Source organism: Macrobrachium rosenbergii, chromosome 47 (genome assembly GCF_040412425.1).
Source record: "Macrobrachium rosenbergii isolate ZJJX-2024 chromosome 47, ASM4041242v1, whole genome shotgun sequence".
In the NCBI taxonomy this organism is placed as follows: domain Eukaryota; kingdom Metazoa; phylum Arthropoda; class Malacostraca; order Decapoda; family Palaemonidae; genus Macrobrachium; species Macrobrachium rosenbergii.
Window position 1 is genome coordinate 20147910 of NC_089787.1, and position 27860 is coordinate 20175769.

Consider the following 27860-nt stretch of genomic DNA (forward strand, 5'->3'; position numbering starts at 1 on the left):
CATTCAGACCTACAAATAATACTCATCAGCGCTGACCTTCTGAAAGAACGTTTGCAAGAGGAGAATAGAGGCTGATTGGAGTTTTGTCAATACCTACCATCTTGCAGAGTGCTCTTGAAGAGTGTACAGTGGCACACATGGTTGGTTTAGATTTTAGTGCAGTTTCTTCTGACAGAGTGAATCATAGAGCACTTATGTACAAGTTAAGATTATTGAGAATTGGTGGAAAAGTCTGTTCATACCTTGTAATTATTATCTATCTCTGAAGACAGGAATTGGGCAGATTCACCATTTCAAATTTGACTATTTTCAATGTTGAATTTGATATTGTTTTCATAATCATCATTGCCTCCTGTGCTGTGTAACACAAAGTGCCTCAGTGACATTCTACCTTTCCTGTGGTTTATCTTGAAAAAAACCTAGATCCCCTCCAGCTTCATGTCTCTTCAGTCTCACCTGACTGAGTTTGGGTCCTTCAACTCATTCTGGTGCCCAGAGGAGCCCAGCCGACGCTATCATGTGCTGTTACCACAGTAGATCTGTGTTACTGTGAAGAATGTGCCCATTACTATTGATAATTATTTATAAACTTTTTAGGCTTGTATCTCTTGGGTTAGATCAAGGCTGTAACCTGCTTCTTGGGCATCCAAACCCCACTACCTGATTTCCTTAGGATTCCAGTTCTCTCATAATTATCCTTGCTGTGGCCAGCAGTACAGTTTTCTTGAGCATGCCCCAGTTTGAGAGTTGTGCATCCAATCCTCTCTGGTTCCTCCTGGATCCTATGGGTTTACTCCCCTGCAGTTTGTCTAAGTCTCCTTATTTCTATCTTTAGATCTTGGTGCTTTTCTCTGCAACTGCCCTAAACCCTTATGTGTCACGGCATGGATACATCTATAAGGGGTACGTTCTGGGTTCTTTGTTTACCAGGATTTGGTTTTGTCTGGGCTTGTAACATATGGTCAGTCCTTACATCATGGCTTTACTGTGGTTAATTTTATAAAGTCCCAATCCTTCCCAGCCTACTTTATTATTTTCATTTTTGAGAACTTTTCTGGTATATGGTTGCACCACTTGTCTGGTGGGTTACGTTATTTACAGATATTCCAGGGCTGAGCATCTGTGATTGCATCATGTCTTCTCCTGCATCCAGTTTGAGCCAAAGCTGGCCATTCAGTTATGATGTGGTTGAGGGTCTTCATATTGTTTGCATTTGTGGTACATGGGTGATACTATACTGTCATCTGGCCATCCATTTTGTACATATCATGTTCGTAGTGCTCGGTCTTGCGCTGCTATGGACACGCCTTCAGTCTCCTTGCGTTCTCCCCTAGTCAGCCATTCCCAACGGCCTACTTCATCTACATCCTGAGTCTGCCTATGTTACTGGCCACACATCTCTTCCTTTTCCATTTCCTTCGACTTGTGATCCTTTCCTCATACTTGTAGGTTCTTTGCCAACAGAGATGCATTTTCATTCCAAGCTGTCATCTGATGCTCACTTCCATTTCCTGGTGTTTGATACTGTCAGCCTCCAGGATTTTCAGAATCTATAACCAGTCTCTACTGTCCTGGATTTTCTCACTTGGGAAACAGATTCCCTCACTCTGGACAGTCTTTCCTTTTACCATATTTACAGACTTACACGTGTTAATGCCAAAAAACTCTGTTTTCATACCTTCAGTAATGAACCAGGATGTGTTTACAGGGGAATCCAAGTTCTTAGCATGCCTTACAAATATCTTGATGGCATCTATGAACATTTGGTCAGTAATGACTATTCTGTCTTCCAAGTTGGTATCTATTCTTGGTTATTCCTGAGGGATATTGTCACTGATATCATGGAGGCTATAAACAGCACTGGTGGCAGTAAACCTCCTTGGAAGATTCCTTTTCTGGTGTTTACCTCTGCCGGTTTGGTACCTGGGTTGTTAGGGTTGTCACCAGTGTTGTGTCTTGTTGGAGAGTGAGGTCATTAAACTGCTTGCAGCACTGTGTATGTTAAGTACTCAGTCAGCCATGAGTGAGGGGCCATATTGAAGGCCTTCTGTGATTAACACCTTCCATACTTGGGTTTGTCTTCCTTTCCTTGCAAGTCCTCAACACCATCTTGTCCACTTGAAGGTGGCCTCTGGTCCCTCTGCCTTTCCTGTGGCATCTTTTCTGTTCCTCCAGGCAGCTGTGCAGCTCCTAACTTATGATTCCTGTCAGTAATTTCAATATGACTGGCAGGCTTGTGATGGCTCCAGAATTACTAAATGCATTGTCCTTACCTTGGTCTTTTTGTACTGGTGAGGTTCTGTGTATTGTCATCCTTTTTTCCCACACATTCCTGTACCTTCTTTTTTTTTTTTAACATGCTTTTTTCCCCATTTTTTGTTATGGGGTAAGCACAATGCCTTCTTTTGAAGGACTTTGATTTGGCTTTGGGGTAGACCGTAGTCTCGATTGGCTGCCCTGCCTGACATCGCTTAGACCTCGGTAGCACATGCACATGTATCATACCAGTCACCTGCTCCCTTTCTCCCAGGGGCGAGGAGACGTCGAGCGGTTAGGTCGACAGTTCGAGACACCACACATTCCCGTACCTGACGGGCAATTTTTCCCTACATTGACTTTATAAATTCTTCAGCCAATTTGTAGTTCCTCATTGGACGGGTGGGTATCGTCCTCAGCTAGCACTCTGCTGGCCCCGCATTCGATTCTCCGACCGGCCAATGAAGAATTAGAGGAATTTATTCCTGGTATAGAAATTCATTTCTCGTTATAAAGTGGTTTGGATTCAAGCTGTAGGTCCCGTTGCTAGGTAACCAATCGGTTCTTGGCCACTTAAAACAAATCAAATCCTTTGGGCCAGCCCTAGGAGAGCTGTTCATCAGCTCAGTGGTCTGGTTAAACTAAGGTATACTTAACTTTTTTTCAGCCAATGTCCCTAGACACATTCTGGTCTTTGGGCCGTTCCTCAATCAAATGTTTACTTTCCTGGTCACTATGCTAATCTATGGTTGTTTAACTCTGCTTACTTTTTATGGGATACTGGGTTACTCCAGATGTTTTCCCAGAACCTCTTGGTTGGGTCTGCCTCTGGAATTGCATTCCAATCCTTTCACTATTATAGTTGTTCATATAGTTTCTTCTGGTTTGTGTTGAAGAGCTTATTCTGTGAACATATATGCTTTGGATCTATCTTCCAACCTTTGCACTGCTTCTGATGTGGTTTTCATTCATTGTTTGAAGTGTACTTTAATTTCCGTTATTCATTTGTTTTCAGTCTGGCTGTATATATATAACTCTCTGGGGTTTCTTTGTTTGACATTTTTCCATTTATGAGTTTTCCTTTATTCTTGCATTCGCTGAATTACTCTTTTTCCTTGTTTGTATATTCTTTCTCTGGCTTGTGCGGGTTGTCCGTGTTTTACCTTAGCTCCCAATAATTCAGATATCATTATTACTGAATTACAAAACAAGCTTTCACATTATAAAACTCCCATGGGCCATATGAAAGTGAAATAGATAAGCAGAATAAAAAACAAGCAACATATGGACCCATAAAGAACATTCAAATAAATTTAAGACAATTTTGTATGAAGGCCTCCAGTGAGTGGAAGATCCCTTTAAACTTCTGTTTAGTACCATTTGTGTTACAATCGGGTCAAGGCAAGTGTTGTCCACTAATGTCACTGCCTCCAACCACAAAATAATCATTTCCAATCTGGAATTTAATATTAACAATCCCGATCCAATATTAACAAAGGCTAAGGCTCAAAATGCTCTCTTGGAGTTTAGCCTAAATCCTCAGAAGATCAAAAGATTGGTTTTCATGAGCTCAAAGTCCTTGAACTTCTGAACTGCACTGAATATAGAATTTAGGCCAGAGGCCAAGCACTGGGACCAATGAAATCATTCAGCGCTGAAACGGAAATTGACAGTAAAAGGTCTGAAAGGTGTAACAGGAGGAAAACCTCAAAGCAGTTGCACCATAAAACAATTGTTAGGAGAGGGTGGAAAGCAAGATGGAAGAAAGAGAATATGAAAGGAGGTACAGTAAAAGGAACGAAAGGGGTTGCAGCTAGGGGACGAAGGCACGCTGCAAGGAACCTTGAGTAACCATCAGGCAGGCTGAGCGGTGTTTTGCCATCGTCACGTCAAGGCTCTTCATGACGTCCCTTGTGTCAGTGGATTCTCCACTTTTCCCCCATTTGGCTGTCCACTTTATTCTTTATTTACCTCAAGTAACCTTTTGCCTCTTTTAAGACTGAATCTTTGTGGTGGCCAACCCTGAGAAAGTAACATAAATTTGACTGGTAGAAGTGCCTACCTTGAAATTAGCATCCTCTTCTTACAGCTAGTGTCTTGATCAAATGAAACCATTCCTTTTAGTGCTAAATGAACATACGATGTCATCTTTAAATCTCAATGATACCTTGATATAGTTATAAAACAAAATATTAGTAGTTATGATTCAAATAACTTGTCTGTTCACAATGACCTAGCCAAAGAGGACATCAAACCTCTGACAAAGCTACATAGAGTGCCCCTATGGGGAAAAACAATTAAAAAGGATAAGTACAATAACTAAGAACAAAATAGCAATAAAGATTAAATGGATCCACTTTAAATTATTAAAAAAAAAAAACAATGAACAATCAACGATCATCTAGACAAACAAGAAATGCTGAATAACCTCATCAGATTTTGTATAATCAAGGAAGATAGAATACTTGCAATATTTGGTAACACACTTTACTCTATGGTAGAGGAGACCAGAGATACTGAGGTTTATTTGATGCTATCCTTCCCAAGCTATTACTTTCCTGTAACACTGTGTGACTGCTTTGACACAATCAGAACTAGAAAGACCCAAAAAATGTTTTTGCTGTCTGAATGAAATGGTTTAACTGGTTTAGTCTATATCATCCCCCTGGGAAGGTATCATTACAATCCGGCAAGTGGCAATGGTTTTGTCGAGGGCTTTGTTTGTGTTGGTCGTCTGACAGAAGTTCTGTTCTAAATCTATGACCAGAAAGTTGAATATCACATTCTAATAGTCCCTCTGGAGTGGCCAGTAGTTGATTGAAGTATGGAAAAAATTCAGATAACTCAGAATTCAGGTGAGGGGAGGTCAAATTTGGTGGACCTCAGTCGATTGTAGATGCTGAGGAGGGCTGCACACTATGGCAGCACCAGTAAAATTTATAATAACAATATATAAATGTGCTGTAGTTTAAAATAACCAAACAACAAAATGATAACGGGGTTTCTAGGTGGTATTTGCAGTTCTTCTTGAACTTGAGAACACCATCAACTCTTGGAATACTTACTCTATTCAGTCAGTGTTCCCGTTCAAGATTCCAAAAGTAATTTAATGCTCATTCAAGTTTGTGCCATTGTATCACCCAAGCCAGTCTGTTCCAACCACCAGGTCATACCTTAGTTGGATTTTGTTGTATGCACTGCCTACCTGCTTGTATCTACTGGCTCTCATACTGCATGTGTGCCTGATACCACCCATTGGCTTCATTATACACAAAAGGCTAGGATATATATATATATATATATATATATATATATATATATATATATATATATATATATATATATATATATATATATATATATATATATATATATATATATATATATATATATATATATATATATATATATATATATATATATATATATATATATATATATATATATATACAGTAAACCCCCAGTATTCACGTTCTCATGATTCATGGAATCACGCATTTGTGGATTTCTCTGTGGAACGTAGCTACCCATTATTCAAGGAAAATTCGCCCATTCGCGGTATTTTTCACTGAGAAATATTCACTAATTACTGTATTTTCATATAATTTTCATGACTAAATGCACTTTTTGTGATAAAGCAATTAAAATACTCAGGTATAAGCATTTTTAGAGGGTTTTTGTATTTGTGATTTTAGCTATTTTTGAGGGTTTTAAGTATTTGTGGATTTTAGCTATTCATGGGGTTGCGTGCATCCCCACGAATACTGAGGGGTTTACTGTGTGTAATATGAATATATATATATATATATATATATATATATATATATATATATATATATATATATATATATATATATATATATATATATATACTTTTACAAATCACAAAATCAATTAGATAAATTAGCACTTTTAAGTGTATTCACAAGGTTGTACCAACTCACTGATTAACAAGTTACAGCTATGCCAAATTTGTACTATGGGAACAGCTTTGGCTTTTTTAGTTATTTTGTAACCTTTTTTTGCCAATGCAACAGTCCTGGTTAAAGTACCATAATCAGAGGTTAGGTTGTAGCACCCACAAGTTAGGATTAGGTTAGGAGGACTTGTTACAAAATCTGGGCAATAGGTTATACTGCACTGTGAAGACCAGGTTCAACACTTGTATAATACATAACATTAGTACGGTTAATTTATAAGATCTGAAAGTTAGGTTAGGCTTGGTCAGACTACAACATCAATCAAAGTACAGTACAGTTGGGTTGGTGCCACAACAAGCCTATATGAGTTCAGTACGTTAATCACAGACAATGGGATCACAAATATGAAGAATACTAACCTCTTTTTCCTGTCTTCACTCAATCCTTCCCAATTTTCTACCATTCCTTTTTTGTTTCTCTTTGACATCCAGCAATATTCCTCCTCTTCTACACACATCTGGGTGTCAGGCCTTAAAGCTACCGAAAGGTTAAGTCACATAGCTTCCAAAGTATTGTTATTGTAGCATTTATTGTATGTCACAATGGTCATGGGGGTATACACTGTTTCAGCTAATGTTTACAAAATCCTACACCTGGGCTTCCACACTCTTCTTCTTCTCTAAAAGGGCACAAAGAAAAGAGACAAACTAAGAAACAGTATTCTGAGGGACGACCACGATTTTTAGACACTCTAGCGGATGATAGTGATGGGCTTCTCTGAAAAGAAAGGCGAGCAGTTTCTCTTTCACTCATGAGCCAGATCTGTAGCACATCTTTGAAGCGATGGCCGCCATTGCAGAGAATTTAGTTGTCATTAAACACATCTTTGAAGCGACGGCCGCCATTGCAGAGAATTTAGTTTGTCGTTTCCACCCACCTTTTTCTTTGCATATTTAAGGCCAATGTAAATATTTGGCAGCCTCGACTTTTTAAGCTGAGGTTGAGGCGGTTCAGTAAACAAGCATCGCGGATTTGCCTATACAATTTCAAGATGAATTTAACAGTCGATCCCTCTCGAATTTCCTTTTTCTATCAAAAGCAAAGTGTGGATAGTATCACAAATCATACCTTAGAAACAAAATATTGAAGTGGGATTTTGAAATGAAGAGGAGGAGGGGGGAGGAGAGGGAGGAGAGGAGGAGAGGGCTGGAGGAGAAATGAGATGAAGACGGAGAAAGGCAGGAAAATCAACCGATGGAAACGACCTACTTTTTGATATGAGCTTGAAGAAAAATAAAGGCTTGGAACGCATTTATTTCACTTCGTAGTGAAAGCAGAAATGATAAGAATAAAAAAAAATGAGTCAGTTGCATTGTTATGGGTTAAATCACTATGATACAATACATTCAGAACATTTATAGCACATTATAAAATTGCACGGAAATCTCATGTACACTTCAGCATCATTTCTTTTTGCTCTGACGTATACGCGGCGACATCTTCGCCGCCATGTTACTCATTACTATTTTACAAGCCTATCTTACACGTGATCTTCTCAAGTACTGAATAAGGTTGAAATATATATACCTCTATATATATATGTATATACTCTTAACAATAGACTTCTGTATTTTGGAAAAAATATCTATTTTTATCTTTATTATATAGAGAGTATCGCCGCTCGTGTCCTTCCTTGTGCACTGACATAACTTTGTATGACCATAAGGTGATACATAAATGTATATGTATATGGGTATACATTTATGTATTTATACGTTTTACTACTCGATCGGGGCATAACCTCTTAAAATAGACCATCTTTAGATTCATTCAGGCAGTAGGGGGATTCTCACAAGCTCATTAGTCTACTACAAGTCCAGAGACGCTTCTCAGCGTCTGCTGAGCACAATTTCCTCAACACAATAGGGACACAGCATCACAGCTGCACTCTGGGAAATGATTTTTAAGAGTACCGTGTGTGGCTGAACTAGTCGTAAAAAATGCATACACTTAGGATAAATGAACGACCCAGAAACGAGACAGATACCACGAGGACGAGACAATCCCCACACGCGCGGGAAAACCAACGGCTCGCGGCAGTGATCTTCTTGCACGAGCTCAATAGAATTTTGGCACACACATACACACGCTTGCATCGGTCTATGTCTTGACTTTGCCCTTCCATTGTCACTTTAGAACCCTCTGAGAGGGAGTTAGTTATTCCATACATTCCCTGAGGGGTAAAGAGAGAGAGAGAACTCCTTTTCCAAGGACTAGAGATGATGGCTGGCAGAGAGATTGAAAGAGCCGAGCATCACTCTGCTTCCTTTCGTTACAATGAACCGTCATCATTGCTCCCTTCCTCGCTGCGGAAATCACTTTTCAATTCTAAACAACACTTCGTCAAGGCGAGTGATTTCTCCCAGAAACACCCAGCAGGTACTTCCTGCCTAGAGTAGTAGTAGTAGTAGTAGTGTCCCAGTTTTCTGGAAACGCAAGAAAGAAGAAACAGCCCAGAACCACAGAACGTCTGACCAAACGCCACAAATAATTTGGTTCCCTGATCTGGCTAAAACAAGTCAGTCTGACATCAGACGTGACGAAAATGAAAGCCAACAAGCTGAATGCTGCAGCTCCTGGTTCCCAGTTACAGTTGTTCAAGTTGTCCATGTTGCCTTGGCGCCAAGAGCTTGGCTGGATGACAACACCTTCAGAGTACAGTCCTGTAACTGTGTCCTGCATCTGATGAACACTTCACCTCATCATTTTGCCCAGTTTCTTCCCGTGCCTGAATGACCTCCTTTCATTTTTTCTGTTTGCCGATGCACTCTTATGGTCATCTAATGACATGAATGAAATTAAAAAAAAAAAGAACACGGAGTTGCGGACATTTGCATGACATGGAAGGGCAGTGCTCCTAGGGGGGGAGCCAGTGTGGCTCAAAATGACAATAGTAACATCGAAAGTGTTAAAGGAATTAGTGGAAAAATATATAGCAAGACTTCACTTCTCTTCTTCCTCTTAACAATTACGGTTACTAACTTCCGCCATCATCTACGCTTTCCACAACACACACATACACACACACACGCACACACACACAGTTGGCGTGGGCTTTTGTTAAAAGGTATTATGCAAGAGATGGGACGAAGTTTATTTATCTATTCATTTACTTTTTTTGAGGTTGCTGGTCCTACTACGAGTGTTAAAAATAAAAATGTTACGTTGCGCCACTTGAAAGGTTTCTTCTTCTTCTTCTTCTCTGGCAGCAGCTGCGGGCGGGGGAAAGAAGCGGCCCCCCCCCCACCAGGCTCCTGTGAGTTTTTTGCATATTTCTTTTCTTCTTGAATGCCTTGATTTCCTCATTCTCTCATCTTCTGATAGCCTAACACCGTCCAGGCCTTGTCTGAGAGCAACAGAAGTCTTTAAAAAGTTGATCTGCATGGCAGATAATGGCAGAGCTATTCCGGCTTCGCTCCAGACCAAAGCCTGGACGCATCGCCAAACTTCAAGTGTCTCAGTCTCTCACGGATTTCATTCTCAACGAACATGTTTCCTGGCAAGAGAGATAAATCCTCTTTTGATTCAGAACAAGAAGACATGCCTGTGCAACAAATGTATCGTGTGTCATGAATCTCATGCTTTGTGAAGGCGAGTGTAATCAGTCGACAGAAATCCAAGAGCCAGCTAGGACGTCTGTGAGGAATTTTTTTTGCTGATTTTTTTCTTCCTGCCACGTTAGTTGTGGTGGTTTTATTCAACAAGTTTAGTCTGATTCCTTTGCCTGCAAAAGTTTTTTTTTTTTGTGATGATGATTATATGCAACATCTCTTCATCCGGGAACTTAATTGGAGAATATTTATTTTTTCGACATCACTGGAAGATACCTTCAAGCACCAGATTTGATCACTCGCGGGACTTCCATTGGCCAGGGAAGACTGTACGCTTTTACATAAGCATTTTCACTTGACCCTGACAGGAAGGAAGTGCTGTCCACTTCAGTCCCATTCCAGGATTGTAGCAGTGCTGTGGGTTCTGGATTCCAGCATTTCTGTGTACTGACTGAAAGGGTGTTGTCTGAAAAAATGAAACCAACCCAACATGTCTTGTTACCCTATGGCCTCTTAAGGCTAATTTGATTCTAAATCACTGTTCATGACTTGACAGTGGATGGGCAGAGGAGGTCTCTGAAAAACAGAAAGTGACATTTAGGGGTGAAATGGTGGTTTCAAAATGCTCCTGATCAAAGCTACTGAAAGGTTTGCCTCTCACCTGTTCTACTGGAATTTTGAATGTAGATTTCTCCATAATTCTTTTAAAGTTTTTGTTTATTTGCTTTTACTGTTCACTAACATTCCAATTTTGGGCACCTGAATCCTCCACGAAGCAGGTGGTTAGGCCAAGGTGAATCTTCTCTGTGCTTCTTAGAATCTACTGCATAAAACTCCTCAGGCATAAAAGTGTCTTGAGCAAGTGACAAATATCCAGTCTACACGGATGTCAGATGGCAGCTCCCTACATTTCTGCAATTGTGTGAACTACGTAGGAATTCTCAGGCTTCTTTGTTTAATTCGAGTTGCATTCTATACTCTGAAACATTTAGCTGTGATAAGAAAGGTTATTCATATAAAGAGAGGTTATGATATGCTTTCTACTCAAAAAGTTAAAACTCCTAATCTACGGCTGGAGATCAGCGCTGACTTCAATTTATTATTCTTTAAGAGACAGTATACCAAATTTGAGACAATACGCGTCACACTGAACAAGTCTAAGTCAATTTCAGAACCGAGATAATCAGCGTACTGTTAGGTAATAAACACTGGGGTTTTGTAGTCTCTCTTTTCAGTTTGTCTGGGGGAGGGGAGAGGGCGCTCAGGTCGCGGTGGACTTGCACCGCGTGATTTCCAGAATCATTGGCCTGAGCCTCATATCCACTGGGATGAACATTACTATGAAGGGGGTGTGAGGTTGTACTCCTGGTAAAATGTCTGGAGTTATTGGGGATTTCATGTAACAGTATCTTTATTTTGACATTTACCACTCTACCTTGTATATCTGGGGTTACATTGAAGTGCCTACGGTACGTACTAATATGCAGGGTAGTAAAAGGTGTAGTTATCTGTACTGTTTCTCATTTCTCGGAAAGTGTCGTGATCCTGAGAAAGCATGCTGGAGGAGACATCTTCTTCTCGAAACTTCCCAACACTGACACACCTGAACCATAAAATTAAAGACGACAATGCTTCTCTTCAGTCCTGTTACTGTATATGAAAGTGGAACCGACACGAACTATGATACAGATTACGATATAGAAGAGTATCTTGACAATACTTTTGCTTGTTTTTTGGCCCCATAAAAATTACAAAAGTGGTAAGCTGGTTATTAAAAAGTTTGTGATAGGCCATACAGAAAGTTTTGATACATTTATATATATATTATTATATATCAATAAGTGTAGCACCTTGTTAAGGGCAAGAAAATGATATGGGAAATGACCTATGCTATTAGGTTGCACACATCAAAGAAATGCAAGAATCAAAAGATTTTATACACTTGACAAAATCACAAAAATGTACACAGACGTTAACAGATAATCATAGGAAAGGTGGCTATTGGATCCTGTCTGCATCTCAAAGTATAAAGACTGAATCAATTCCGGATGACTGAAAGCAACCTGACGTGGTGTACCTCGGCTCACTTGAGTCAGCTCAGTGGCTCACTTGAGTCAGCTCAGAGGCTCACTCGAGTCAGCTCAGTGGCTCACTTGAGTCAGCTCAGTGGCTCACTCGAGTCAGCTCAGTGGCTCACTTGAATCAACTCAAGAGGCTCACTCGAATCAACTCAGTGGCTCACTTGAGTCAGCTCAATACTGGGCCACATGACGCCACCACCGAGTTACAGCTCTATACTTGTTGCCAAAGTCATCCCAAGATTAAAAATTATATGAATGATTACATTGAAAATAAGAGAAATCAGCTATTTCCAGTGACGGGTACCAATAAATAAGGGTCTGTTTACTCTTAGCTTAAGATTTGTGAATAGAGACGGTGAACAGGTTGACATCAGTTTTCCCAAGGGGATGTTACCATCATCATCACCAATGACAGCGTAACACCAGAATTTAGCAAAAATACTCAAGTCATTTCTCTGTTATCCTGAACAGGTTCACTTCTGAGGAACAACGTTATTCTTTTACTCTGCAGTTTGAACATGAAGACACCGACAGACCCTGCGTCACGCCAGCTTGCCACTGGCGCGAACGTTGAAGAAAGTCCAAAGCTAAGATGACCTATGTGGTTACAACAATCATTTTATATATATATATATATTTTTTCTCTCCGTTTCTCTCGCGGATCTCTCTTCTACTCATTGATTCATTTTCAATATATTCAGCGTGATCATCTCCCACCTTTATGTACGGGGACCTTCGCCACCACCACCGTCCTCATCTCGAAAATGGCGAAGGAGGACAAAACTCCATTGATTTCTTCCCACCCACACCCACAGACGATTCATTAAAACGCATAGTATTATTATTATTATTATTAATTATTAATTATTATTATTATTATTAATTATTATTATTATTATTATTTGGTGACTGGGGAAACTAAGTTAACTTGGTGTTGCTTCATCGGATGTCGGAGATGTTGGCCTTGGAGCCAAAGATCCTAAGAAGCTCGTTTTCATAATCCTCTATGTTCCTCTTCATCAGATCCATGCAGGGACCAAGCAAGCGCTCGAAGGCCTCCACGTCTAAGACTGAGGGTGAGGAGGAGTAAGAAGGAAAATCAGAGAATTACAGTGCACCAGACATAACTGCTCTGAGTACAGGATCTATTACAGAAGCCTTAGGTAAGTGTTTATGAAATTAAATTTAAAGCATTATAAATGAATAATCAAATTTTGACTATAACTTCACAATGATAATCTCAAGCAGATATATTCAGACAGATTTAAGGCATTCTAAAGTATTCACTACCATTTTATAGGGTCATTCCTGCAGCAGCTTAACCATTTGAAATTTATCTGAGCTTTTCAGTTATGGTTTGGAACATTTATCAACAGGCCACTTCACTATTTTTAGAATTTTGTATCAGGAATTTCTTCAAGTATCTCAATTTTATCAGTGACTACAAAATAAAACTGCACTTACATGCAACTTTGGCCTTCCCACAAGCATAAACAGAAGCTGCTCGGGGCTTTTTGGTGACCAAAGCCAGTTCACCGAAGTAACCCCCAACAGTCACTCGACTTATCTGGAAGAGAAGCACAGTTTTACATTTTCCACAGGACATGAAAATGGGTATGTACTGTAAATCCACCATGAGTGGAATGTGTGAAGTTTGTCACAACACTGTAATCTAACTACAGCAATGGAGAGAATACTAAGGAGAAGCAAAGATTTGCTTTCCAATACAGTCAAACTATTTGTCCCAAACAAAAGTTCCTGGGTTCAGTCATTATTGGAGGTGGACATGTACAATTGCACCTAGTTTGGAGCTGTTACCATACCCTATAGTTCAAATGTTGCGTTTACAATATGCTGACTCTGCAATAACAACAGGGTCTCAACTAAGTTTTACTGTAATCAGTCTACTCTATATCAGTCCTGTTAATCCACAAGACGAGGTGATTGAATTTTACAGGCGTTATCAAAAAGCCCATTTTCCTTCAAAAATTACTTTCTTGTAGAGTGGATCCAAACTAAATGAACTATTTATTGCCGGAAAAACATTATCACTTGCATACCTGTTTCATTCATTCACTCCAGAAAATTACAAACTGATGTAAGTTCTCACCTCCTTCTCCTCATTTTCCGAGTTCACCATGGAGATCCGGACAGTTCCGTCCTCCAAGAAGTACATGCCATCAGCACTGTCTCCTTGAAGGATGATCTGGGCTCCTGAAGGGTACTCCTTGGGGACCAGTGCATCAGCCAAGTTCATCCTTTCGTATTTCTGAAAGTGAGATAACCACGATGTACATTGCTGCGAGTGTCAATAACCTAACTTGGTTTGTTTAACGATGTAAGATTGCAGTTACTTTACAGAGTTCTACTTTCTATTCTCTTCATGCATGTTGTGATGACATATGTTAAGAGGTAGAGTGGATGTCCTGGTATAAATACATTCACCTACAGCCTGCTTCTTGCATTACAGAGTTAGGTTATACAGTGGCTATGTCGAGAGAGCTGATTCAGAGCAACACAACTAGTTTAGTTGTGAAGGGATAGGTATTTTGAGTGTTTTTAAACCTTTCAAAAGTTTTTGCGTCCCCAGTAAATTCATCTAAACAAAGCCCACTGAGTTGAGACAAGTTAACAATACTTGATAAAGACTTACTTTGTTATTTAACATCTACTGAAAAAATCTTCTTGATTTTATTGCAATGGAAAATGGGATGGTTTCATTTGATAAAGAGCCACAAGGAAACTGGTTTGGAAGATAACCAAAGCACTGATACATAATCAAGAAAGTTTCTTATACTGACTTATGTGCACTGATTATATTTCCTAGCTGAAAAGAGGGACGTAAATGATCGATTTGAAAACACAGGCCATTCTCAGCTACCCTGTAAGGTGAACAATCTAAGATAAGGAAGTCATTCTTCCCTCTGAAAATAATAACAACAAAATTCCATGAAACATTAAGTTACATAAGTTGAAAGTTGGGTGCCATTTTTGTCATTCCTGCCCTTTTCCATCACAGCCAACACACGCACAGACACAGTGGCAACACGCATGAACCCTCTGGCAGATCAGAAGCCCTTACCTCGAGCGTTTTCAACATGGGCACGTTCTCGAGGAGGGCCTCATACATCTTCCTCTTTTTGCAGGCAGACTTCAGCAATATCCTCCTGAAGGTCTGTCGATCCATGGCCCAGAGGGACCCCGTAGTCACAGCCTGGATGGTGGCAGCCCTAGGCAGATTGTACATGAGGGCCAACTCGCCGAAACTTCCGGAATTGTCGTAATTACCCACCAGCCTGGGTTCAGCGTCATTATCGGTTTTGACGTATATGTTGTAGACGCCCCTGGAAAGGAAAAGAGCCGTGAGAGGGATTGCCTGTGACGAAAGTTGCAGATTATAGCATCAAGATGTATATAAGGCCACTCAGCGTCAGAGTTCACTGCAATAATTTTTCGTGGATGTGTCATACATAAAGGAACTAGAGTGTTTGCACTTTAAAATGTTTTTGGACTTGTAAAAGAGTGTCTTATTATATGTTTCATTACTTATATCCTTTCTAGACTATTCTATTGCCATTCCGAAGGCCTGGCTCTGGTAAGTGACACCCTTCAGCTTCTGTACAGCAATCCACGACGAGGTTCCGAGTCCCTACCCTTCAGCCCAACCGCTGCCAACCTCAGCAATGAACCAAGTAATGGGAAAAGTCATTCATTTCATCAGAAAGATAAAAAAATCGAAACTCACGACTCTATGACGTAGAAATTGTCCCCGTCATCGCCCTGTTTGATGACGTGCTCGTTCTCAGTGACCTTTCTCTCAAACATGGCGTCTAAGACCTCTCCCATCTGGTCCTGAAACACAGATACAACAAAAAAAATTAATAATAATTTCCAGAACTGAACGACTTGACTATTAGTGGAGGAAGATCCCCGCAGTTCATTTGTTTTACTCTGACCTTTTGTTACCTGAGTGCAGGTGGAGCCAGGTTCGTTTCTTTTGACAATAATGATTACCAGGGTATGGCTAACAATGTTTTTCAAATAAATGCACAAGAAAGGGCCTCATTATCCTCATCTTTCAGGGATGTGCAGTCTCCTTCATAGTCTTCACTATTATTATTATTATTATTATTATTATTATTATTATTATTATTATTCAGGGAATAGACCTTCTCTGATGCACGTTCTGTTGAAAATAATGGCAGTTTTTAACGAATTAATCTTATAAAGGGTTTTTTCAATTCTCCTGATAATTCGTTTTTCAGGCTCAGATTGGTTGTTGAGCAGAATTCCAATATTCATATTCGTCTAAACTGGGGATGTTAGTCCAAGATTATATTTGCTTATATCTTGTACATTCGTAGTCTACATGCTTCGACCATCTCAGAGGTCGTCGTCAGGACGTTGGTGAGGACGAACTAAATGTGGAATTCTCCTCGACAATCTAGCTGAGGCAGAAAAACGAATTATCAGAATTGAAAAAACTGCCATTATTTTCAAGAAAATATTATTACTATTATCATTAACAAGGATTAAGCCAGAAAGGGCATTAATTCAAAAACGTAGTTTGCAGTCAATACAACGACCTTACGGCGAGAAGAGAAATTGGAGAGTAAAGGTCCATTTATAAACACCAGCAGAGGTCAGCCAAATCTAGAAAGGCGTCTTTGCTCTAGTTTTCCATTTTCATTTTATTTCATTTACACTGATTATAATTATTTAATGATGCTGTTTTAGGAGAGAAAAGATTATGTATATGATTATGTGGAACGATGCTTTTTCCAAAGAAGTTTCTCCAAGTTTTTAACCCCAATAAATTCTCTTTACGTCCTCCTGAGAGGTAAATATCTGATCTACTTAATCTGTCCTTACGTCCTCCTGAGAGACAAATATCTGTTCTATTCAGAGGTGTACCCACCAGTGTCAAAAGTGAAGGTCATACACAAATGATAAGTACTTTGTCGACTTTTAAAACGACGCAAAACAACGACGAAGGGTCTGAACACCATCGTCTGCTTCCAACGATTGCAAAGGGGCTGAAACATCGCCAGGTTTCGAAATGAGTCGATCCAGGAAGTTTGTCAATGAAGAAATTGGGCCTTTGGGGGAGAGACTGATGACGTCTTGTTATCTCCTGGCTGTAAACGATGAGCTCTGCAAACTGTGTTTGGGCTTTTCTTGATGAGTTTTCGCTCCTTCAGTCAAAACATCAACACGTGACAAAGTCGAGGGCTGCCGCAAGGTCTGTGTGATTTTGAAAAGTGCCGTGCCACCACCGGTGGGGGTGCGGGCAGAGAGAGAGAGAGAGAGAGAGAGAGAGAGAGAGAGAGAGAGAGAGGGAGCAGAGAGAGAGAGAGAGAGAGAGAGAGAGAGAGAGAGAGAGAGAGAGGAGTAGGAGCTAATTAGAGTGGGTAGAGGAGGTAAAAAAAAGAGAGGGTAGAGAGAGAGAGAGAGAGAGAGAGAGAGAGAGAGAGAGAGAGAGAGAGAGAGAGAGAGAGAGAAAAGAAAAGAAGTACATCTTAGTTTAACCAGACCACCGAGCTGATTAACAGCTCTCCTAGGGCTGGCCCGAAGGATCAGATTTATTTTACGTGGCTACGAAACAATTGGTTACCTGGCAACGGGACCTACAGCTTATTGTGGAATAAGAACCCCATTACAGCGAGAAATGAATTTCTGTCACCAGAAACAAGTTCCTCTAATTCTTCACTGGCCGGTCGGAGAATCGAACGCGGGGCCAGGCAAGAAGTTACAACAAGATACAGCAAAGTCTTGAGCTAAGATGCTGTAACATACAGCAGAGCCTTGAGACGAGAGGTTACAACAAGATACAGCAAAATCTGGAGACGAGAGGCTACAAGATACAGGAAAGCTTTGAGTCAACAAATACAACAAGATACAGAGGAGTCTTGAGCCAAGGCACAGCAAATGGCAGGTAGACACCATCTTCAGACAAACTTGAAAAATATTTATCCAAAATAAGGCTGAATCAGATTACTGAGACTACCTAAACCAAGTTTTTTCGAAAAGGGATTGAAAGAAAAGGTGCAGTTGTAGAAAACGGCACCATATTCGTCATTATGAAACCAAAGATATTCCTCTGTAGGTCAGTGCACAGAAAATTAACCTCCCCCAAAAATGATTCAGCATTAAAAATGGCCAATATATTTTTCTAAACGCACTGAAATAATTAATTAAACTGAAGAAATACCTGAGATAGCAACACTGCGCAGAAAATTATATTATAATTTTAAAAATGCAAAGATTATATTCAAAATCATCGCTAATTCGCTTGGACCAAGTAACGATGATGACTACTGAAATAAACAACCTAGAACAGTGTAACAAACCCTAGTAGTCTGATGCTAGCAGGGATTGGACCATGATGCGATCCGGAAGCCGACAGAATAATTAATAATGTAATAGGCCAAGATATCGACCTTGAGTTTTGCGCCTGAAACTGCAATTGAGGGACTTCTCTGCGACTTCGAATGATCAATATCGATCACATTGTGTCCAAGGTCAACCGATCGTCAAAATCCGTGCTGACGTTTCGTCGAGATGGCTGTCTTTGCAGGGTGAATGTTGATGATGCTAGAGAGAGAGAGAGAGAGAGAGAGAGAGAGAGAGAGAGAGAGAGAGAGAGAGAGAGAGAGAGAGAGAGAGAGAGAGAGACTTATAAGATCATTGCCTCTGGGCGTCGTCAAGGTTATTAAACAAACAGGCTTAAGGTGGGCAGTAAGGTCCTCAAAAGATCGAACGATTTACGCCCTTCCTCTTCTCTCTCTCTCTCTCTCTCTCTCTCTCTCTCTCTCTCTCTCTCTCTCTCTCTCACATGCCTCATTACTCTGACGTCAACAGACAGACAGAATGAAAGCAAGACTTGAAAAGCAAATGAGATTCCCGAAGACACCTCGGAATCAAAATGGTGAAACCAACATGAGCAGGACCACATATCACAAAGCCATTATATACCTTTCAAGAACAATGTATACATACACACATACACTTGGCCAAGGCGTCTCACCTTTGCCAAGATGACTCAACGTACAGGTGTGTCTCCTTTCCAAAAGTGAGTCATTCGAAACACCTTCATCTCCTAATGAGCTGAGGCTGCGTGATCGCAGGCGACTTTCTTGCCCACAGCCTTTTGGGCAAGTGACTGCCGGAAGGCCGACGGGAGTGGAACGCGGCGTTTGATAAGCCTAAGGAGGTCTCGGATGTGTAAGGCGACAATGGGTCTGGTCGCTCACTGCTTGAGTGGGCGATCACCAAGGGATGGCCCTACCTCAATAAAAATGCCGTTGGGACACAGGATTCCATGACTTTTCTGAAACATGTCACAGATCTCAGGCAATCTCTCTCTCTCTCTCTCTCTCTCTCTCTCTTTGTTCCTAATATTAATCTCTCTCACCTACCATTCTCTCTTTGTTCTCTAATCTTAACTCTCTCTCACCTCTCTCTCTCTCTCTCTCTCTCTCTCTCTGTTCAAAAGTGGATCAAGACTAGAGGCAAGTAATTATAGGCCTGTGAGCGTAACATCACATATTATGAAAGTGTGTGAAAGGGCAATGAGGAAAAATATAATGAAACATTTAATGAAAAATAACTTGTTTAATATAGGTCAACATGGCTTTGTACCCGGAAAAAGTACACAAACCCAACTGTTAGCCCACTATGAAAACATATATAAAAATATGATAAACGAAAAAGATACAGATGTGGTTTGCCTAGACTTTGCAAAAGCTCTGGACAAGGTAGACCATAATATATTAGCGAAAAAAATTAGAAATCAATACTGTGGACAAAGTAGGAAGATGGATAAAAGAATTTTTGCAAAATAGAAAACGGATAGCGATTGCAAACGATGAGAAATCGGATGAAGCTACGGTAATATCCGGTGTGCCACAAGGTACGGTGTTGGCTGCATTGCTGTTTGTGATTATGATTGCAGACATAGCTAGTAATGTTAAGGACTCGGTAGTGAGAAGTTTCGCCATGACGCAAGAATAAGTAGAGAAATTACCAGTGATGAAGATAGGAACTCGCTACAAAGAGACCTAAACAAAATATATGAATGGGCAGAGGTGTAAATAGGATGGTATTTAACTCTGATAAATTTGAATCAATAAACTATGGTGATAAAGAAGGAATGATATATGCATATAGGGGACTTAACAACGAGACAATCACAAATAAGGAAGCAGTTAAAGACCTTGGTGTGATGTTGAATAGGAACATGTTATGCAGTGATCAAATAGCAATACTATTGGCAAAATGCAAAGCAAAAATGGGAATGTTGTTCCGGCACTTCAAAACAAGAAAAGTCGAACACATGATTATGGTTTATAAAACGTATGTACGTAGTCCACTTGAATATTGTAATATGATATGGTACCCACACTACCAAAAGGATATTGCACAAATAGAGAGTGTACATAAGTCCTTTACAGCTAGAATAGAAGAAGTTAAGGACCCTGACTACTGGGAAAGACTACAATTCTTAAAATTATATAGGCCCTATAGTCTCGAAAGGAGAAGAGAACGCTACATGATAATCCAGGCATGGAAACAGATAGAAGGAATCACCGAATACATCATGGAGCTTAAAATATCAGAAAGAGCAAGCAGAGGTAGATTAACAGTGCCCAAAACTATACCAGGAAAACTAAGGAAAGCACACAGGACATTAATCCACTACGCACCAGCATCGATAATGCAGCGATTATTCAATGCATTACCAGCTCATCTGAGGAATATATCAGGAGTGAGCGTAGATGTGTTTAAGGATAAGCTCGACAAATATCTAAACTGCATCCCTGACCATCCAAGATTGGAAGATGCGAAATATACCGGAAGATGCGTTAGCAATTCTCTGGTAGACATCAGAGGTGCCTCACACTGAGGGACCTCCTGGGGCAACCCCCACGAACTGTAAGGTCTGTAAGGTAAGGTAAGGTCCTGATATTAATCTACGAATTCACCTACCGTTCTCTCTCTCTCTCTCTCTCTCTCTCTTCCCGTTCTCAAAATTAGTTAATGAATTCACTTACCATCCCTCTCTCTCTCTCTCTCTCTCTCTCTCTCTCTCTCTCTCTCTCTCTCTCTGTTCTCAATATTAGTTTATGAATTCACTTACCACCTCTCTCTCTCTCTCTCTCTCTCTCTCTCTCTCTCTCTCTCTCTCTCTCTCAATATTAGTTCATGAATTCATTTTCCATCTCTCTCTCTCTTTCTCTCTGTTCTCAATATTAGTTAATGAATTCACTTACCATCTCTCTCTCTCTCTCTCTCTCTCTCTCTCTCTCTGTTCATGAATTCACCTACCATCTCTCTCTCTCTATCTCTCTGTTCTCAATATTAGTTTATGAATTCACTTACCATCTCTCTCTCTCTCTCTCTCATTATTAGTTTATGAATTCACCTAACATCTCTCTCTCTCTCTCTCTCTCTCTCTCTGTTCCTAATATTAGTTTATGAATTCATCTACCATTTTCTCTCTCTCTCTCTCTCTCTCTCTGTTCCCAATACTAATTTATGAATTCATATACCATCTCTCTCTCTCTCTCTCTGTTCCTAATATTAGTTTATGAATTCATCTACCATTCTCTCTCTCTCTCTCTCTCTCTCTCTCTCTCTCTCTCTCTCTCTCTCTCTCTCTCTCTCTCTCTCTCTCCCAATACTAATTTATGAATTCATATACCATCTCTCTCTCTCTCTCTCTGTTCTCTCTTAGTCTCTCTCTCTCTCTCTCTCTCTCTCTCTCTCTGTTCCCAGTATTAATTTATGAATTCACCAATCATTCTCTCTCTCTCTCTCTCTCTCTCTCTCTCTCTCTCTCTCTCTCTCTCTCATACACACACACATACATAAGACCATTCAAATCATCGAGAGGAACTCGAGGGGTCAACAATAAAAGCGGTGACTCCTCCTACTTCCTTTTCTTCTTCTTCTTCTTCTTCTTCTTCTTCTTCTTCTTCTTCTTCCTCTTTGTATGGACTAGGGCAGCGTTCGTGATCGTGCCCTCGCGACAGAGATTTGGATTTCCGTCGTAAAGAGGTTCAGTAAATAAAGGTCAAGAAGCGTGCGTGCCCCCAGGCGCGCCTTGGGAAAGAATAAGGATTTGACGCGGGGTCCAATACTCCACCTTTCGGAACCTCCCGTTGCGGGGTGGTAATAATAATAATAATAATAATAATAATAATAATAATAATAATAATAATAATAATAATAATAACCAGTCCAGATGAAAAATGAATGTATACATCAAAAACCTTTAACTTCATGACCTTGACCTTCAAACTATCGACACCTGACACTTTGATGACTAAGCTTCAAATGACCTGCAATAATTAATAATGATTTTTCTTTTTCTTATTTTTTTGTTTTGACTCCGGAAGTAAAGGCTGTAGTAGCCTCTCTCTCTCTCTCTCTCTCTCTCTCTCTCTCTCTCTCTCTCTCTCTCTCTCTCTCTCTCTCTCTCTCAATTCTTCATTTTGTTTTTTGTATTATATATATATATATATATATATATATAAAATATCTATATATATATATATATATATATATATATATATATATATATATATATGATGACAGTAAGGAAAGACAGTAATAAAATAAAGGCGAGAAAAAGGATAAAAAAATAATAATTCCTTCCAGCAGAATTTCATCAGGTTGGCCCACCTATTGCTCTAATCCGGGTTCATTTGGCGTGGCATGACCCTGATAATTCACTGAAAGGAGAGAGAGAGAGAGAGAGAGAGAGAGAGAGAGAGAGAGAGAGAGAGAGAGAGAGAGAGAGAGAGAGAGAGAGAATATTATATATATATATATATATATATATATATATATATATATCAATAAGAAATATATATATATACTGTATATAATAAGAAAAGTGAAGGACTGTAGCATAATAGAGAGAGAGAGAGAGAGAGAGAGAGAGAGAGAGAGAGAGAGAGAGAGAGAGAGAGCTATTCATCCAATTTTCTTTTGAATATGTTACACCCAGAGAGAGAGAGAGAGAGAGAGAGAATATGAGAGAGAGAGAGAGAGAGAGAGAGAGAGAGAGAGAGAGAGAGAGAGAGCACGTTTGGACGTGGGAATTAATGATTAAACATATGACGTCATGCCTTCCCTGGAGTAAGGGAATTACTTTCAGTAATAACGTTGCAAAAAAATTTTGCCAGGAGAAAAAATCTTAATCCTTTTTGAGTTTTTTTTTTAGTCGTACAATTGGAACTCACAAAAGTTCAAGCCTAATACAACTCGCCTCGTATTTTAATAATTAACTTTCATTTTTATCTATTTATTTTTATTTTTTAAACAGAAATCTCTTCCTTCTTTATTTCCTTTTATCTTATGTTACTCTTTCTAATGGACATTTTAATCTTTGGAAGCTTGAATTTCAAGACAATGCCCCCCTGGGTGGGTTTCTTCCATATGATTAGGGTTCATCTTCTGAATAATAATAATAATAATAATAATAATAATAATAATAATAATAATAATAATAATAATAATATTTGGAAGCTTGAATTTCAATAATAATAATAATAATAATAATAATAATAATAATAATAATAATAATAATAATATCTGGAAGCTTGAATTTCAAGTCAATGGCCCCTTTGGTGGGCTTGTTCCATATGAATAGGGTTCATCTTCTGAATAATAATAATAATAATAATAATAATAATAATAATAATAATAATAATAATAATAATAATAACTTTGAGCCCATTAACCCGTGGAACAAAAAAAAAAAAAAAAAAAAAACTTTAACAGAATAATTCTTAAAACTGCATTAGCTTATGGGACGAGTCAGAAATTCCATTATCTCGAAACCGGTCCAAAAGGTCACTGAATTTTGGAAAGAGCGAGGAATGCTATCAACCTGACTCAAAACGAAAAGGGCATCAACTTCAGGGCCCAGCCCAAAAGGCCAATATGTCATGAAACGAGCCGAAAATACCATTTGCAATGATTAAGCTGAAAAGGCCACTAACTTACGAAGCCAACCAAAAGCGCAACAGGAGATCAGCGCCTGCCTTATGAGCCTACAGAGTCCCAGAGGGAGCTTTAACTTTTACTGATAACCACCAATGCACAAGGCACTGAATGGTCACTAGCCTCATATAAAGCCTATAAAGGGAGGCGGGGTTGAGGCTAGCACCCTCATCCATATTTCCACACATTGTCAAAAGCTCGAGAGAGTAATGACCACCGTAATACCAGCAGAAAATAAGATTTTACAAATAAGAAATCTGTATTTTTCGTCGGGGGAACAAATGACCTTCAGGTAAGTTGAAATGAAACTGAAAGAATTGAAAGTAACACTATACCATTACTTGCAATCGAGACGCTGCCTAGACCACTGGGATCTTACCCAGATAGTGACCCCCAAAGGGTTTTCGGGGGTCGTTATCTAGGACCACCATTCCCTGGGGCCATTACCTTGATGATATCGACAGTCTCTTGTTTATGTTTTCACGGTCACCCCCAACGGGCTTTACTAAACACGCCGCAAAGGTGGATACACACCGGGTTAAAACCCTTGGGGGGTCACTATCAGGGGAAGATCCGGCAATAACAAAGAGGCGGCGACTTCAGACGCGTCATGGACCAGGAACCAAATTGGATCAGGCAGTAAGCACGGAGTGATATAATTATGACTTCGTTCGAGCTGAAATGAAAGATACGGGGGGGTTGCAAATTCATGCGTGGCAGGAGGCAGAGAGAGAGAGAGAGAGAGAGAGAGAGAGAGAGAGAGAGAGAGAGAGAGAGAGTTTTCATTCCCTCATTCTTTGCTTGACATTAGGATTACTCAAATGGCTAAGAAACCGAGAGAGAGAGAGAGAGAGAGAGAGAGATATTAGGATTTCAAACGGCTAAGAAACTCATTCTTTGAGAGACATTAGGATTACTCATAGGATTACTTATACGGCTAAGAAACCGAGAGAGAGAGAGAGAGAGAGAGAGAGAGAGAGAGAGAGAGAGAGAGAAACACCATTCAAGCCAATCATTTCCTCCCATACAAAGAGCGGCGCTTCTGACGTCAATGGGGAAAATTTTCCAAAGGTAAATTAAGTCAATTTCCAGATTCCAGATTCCGGATAAGTTCACCCTTCCTGGAAGAGATAACGAGGTAGCTTCTGGATTTTTTTACGGAACAATATTGGGTAAACAAACTCTTCCTTGTATGAGATGGTTAGTAATTGATCACACTGATTTGAATAAACTAACTCAGGAAGATACACGTGTATTATATATATATATATATATATATATATATATATATATATACATACATATATATATATATATATATATATATAATATATATATATATATATATATATATATATATATATATATATATATATATATATATATATATATATATATATATATATATATATATATATAAATATAAATGATCACATGATAAACATTTTGCAGAAAATAATGAATGAACCAATTCATTAAATACCTCTTTCAATCTCGGAGCCCCATTTTATAAAATGCAAAAATAAAACCCAGTTAAGGAAAGATATCACTTGGAAGAAGTGGTCCTGAATAGGACAGATTTGGGAAGGCGACCAATAGCAGGATATCCGCTCACTGTGAATCTTAAAGGATTCCATCCTGGCATAGGCTTCTTCGGAGCTAGAATAATCCTTGGAGACCAATGACAGGATTTCTGCTCACTATGAGTCTTGAAGGATTCCTTCCTGGAGCTAGAGGAATCCTTGGAGACTAATAATAGGATTTCTGCTCACTATGAATCTTGAAGGATTCTTTCCTGAAGCCAGAGGAATCCTTGGAGACCAACAACAGGATTTCTGCTCACTATGAGTCTTGAAGGATTTCTTTCCTGAAGCCAGAGGAATCCTTGGAGACCAACAACAGGATTTCTGCTCACTATGAGTCTTGAAGGATTTCTTTCCTGGAGCTAGAGGAATCCTTGGAGACCAATAACTGGATTTCTCCTCACTATGAGTCTTGAGGGATTCCTTCCTGGAGCTAGAGGAATCCTTGGAGACCAAAAACAGGATTCCTGCTCACTATGAGTCTTGAAGGATTCCTTCCTGGAGCTAGTGGAATCCTTGGAGACCAATAACAGGATTTCTCCTCACTATGAGTCTTGAGGGATTCCTTCCTGGAGCTAGAGGAATCCTTGGAGACCAATAACAGGATTACTGCTCACTATGAGTCTTGAGGGATTCCTTCCTGGAGCTAGAGGAATCCTTGGAGACCAAAAACAAGATTCCTGCTCACTATGAGTCTTGGAGCTAGGGGAATCCTTACTTACGTCACGACAAGAGCGTCTTGACGAAGGAGTTCGAGCTCTTCGTGCAAAACGCTTCAAGCGCCGCTGTGAAAACCTTTTCCGGATCCCAACGAAAACACCGACCTCCCTACTAGGGGCCGTAAATCACTCTCGTTACTCATCCCGGGGACTTCTCTTTCCGTGGTGTAAATCATCCTCTTCTTCTTCTTCTTCTTCTACAGCTCCCACCGTCACTCGGCGCTGCAGCAAATCATCACACAAAATCATCACAAAAATCATCACTCAGTTACGATCGCTTGGCCACACAAGATGGTGTAGTGCAGTCAAGTGTTTCGTCAGGTGGCTCCGTTTCGGGATTCTAAGTCGCATGTTATGCTGATCTCCTCAGTCCAGATTTGTGCGACGGGCAGCTCTCTCTCTCTCTCTCGCTCCTTCGACAAGCTGTACTCCTTTCAAGATGATTGATGAGGCGGTTACGCCTCCTCACAAGATATGCACGACTAGAATCTCAAAACTTCAAGGGAAGATGCAATGCATTACTACCCTAAAACAATTCTCCTTGTGCTTTTAATAAATTATATATTAAATTTTATCTATTTGTTTATTTATTTGTTAATTTATCTTTGTTTTCTAATAATTGATCTTTTTTTTCTGTATGTCCTAATGTCTTCTGCAATTTATTTTAAAACCATATTCTTTGGAAGCTTGAATTTCTAGTCAATGGCCCGTTTGATGGGCTTGTTCCATATGAATATGGGATTATCTTCTGACTAATAATAATAAATAATAATAATAATAATAATAATAATAATAATAATAATAATAATAATAATAATAATAATAAATGTTTGCGTACACAAAACAATTCGGCGTGGAAGACCGTGCTTGTTCCAACGCCAGTTCACAGCATTCAACAAACCGATCAGTCATGAGAGACACCGTGAAGTGAACCATCACATGACTGAAGTGAGCCATCATATGACTTAAGTGAACCATCATATGACTGAAGTGAACCATTACTTGATGAAAGTGAACCATCACATGATGAAAGTGAACCATCATGTGATTGAAGTGAACCATCAAATGATTGAAGTGAACCATCATATGATTGAAGTGAACCATCATATGATTGAAGTGAATCATCACATGATTGAAGTGAACCATCATATGATTGAAGTGATCCAATCCCTCGATTGAAGTGAACCAATTCCTCGATTGAAGTGAACCATCACATGATGAAAGTGAACCATCACATGACTGAAGTGAACCACTACAACTCCGAAGTGAACCAATCCCTTGATTGAAGTGAAGTGAACCAATCCCTATTGAACTGAAGTGAACCAATCCCTTGATTGAAGTGAAGTGAACCAATCCCTTGATTGACGTGAAGTGAACCAATCCCTTGATTGAAGTGAAGTGAACCAATTCCTTGATTGAAGTGAACCAATCACATAACTGAACTGAACGATCACAACACCGAAGTGAACCGACTGAAGTGAACCATCACTTGACTGACCGCTCCAGCCACCGTCTTTGACACGAATGAGCAAAAGTCAAAGGTCAGGCGGGCCACAAATTGACCCAGTGGGTCTGCCCCAGTCTGTCAGCCTCTACTTTATCTCACAATTTTGCTCCTCATATCTGTCTTATGTTTTTCAGGGAACACAGAGGAAGGTTAAAAAAATGTAACGTTTGG

At 39.6% G+C, this 27860-nt stretch overlaps 1 protein-coding gene across 6 annotated transcripts in view; it reads right to left on the reverse strand.

Annotated features, from left to right (window-relative positions):
* Positions 1 to 6746: 6746 nt before the first annotated feature.
* The window catches only part of Pka-R2 (cAMP-dependent protein kinase type II regulatory subunit), a 265110-nt gene continuing 243996 nt past the window's right edge, over positions 6747 to 27860 (reverse strand). For all 6 annotated transcript variants that reach the window (XM_067090126.1, XM_067090120.1, XM_067090121.1 and 3 more), the window contains 5 exons: positions 15614 to 15720; positions 14951 to 15212; positions 13979 to 14137; positions 13333 to 13435; positions 6747 to 12938 (listed from right to left, as the gene is read on the reverse strand). In XM_067090126.1, the coding sequence (XP_066946227.1) occupies positions 12808 to 12938; positions 13333 to 13435; positions 13979 to 14137; positions 14951 to 15212; positions 15614 to 15720 (762 nt within the window). In that variant the 3' untranslated portion in view covers positions 6747 to 12807. The remainder of the gene's footprint in view (positions 12939 to 13332; positions 13436 to 13978; positions 14138 to 14950; positions 15213 to 15613; positions 15721 to 27860) is intronic.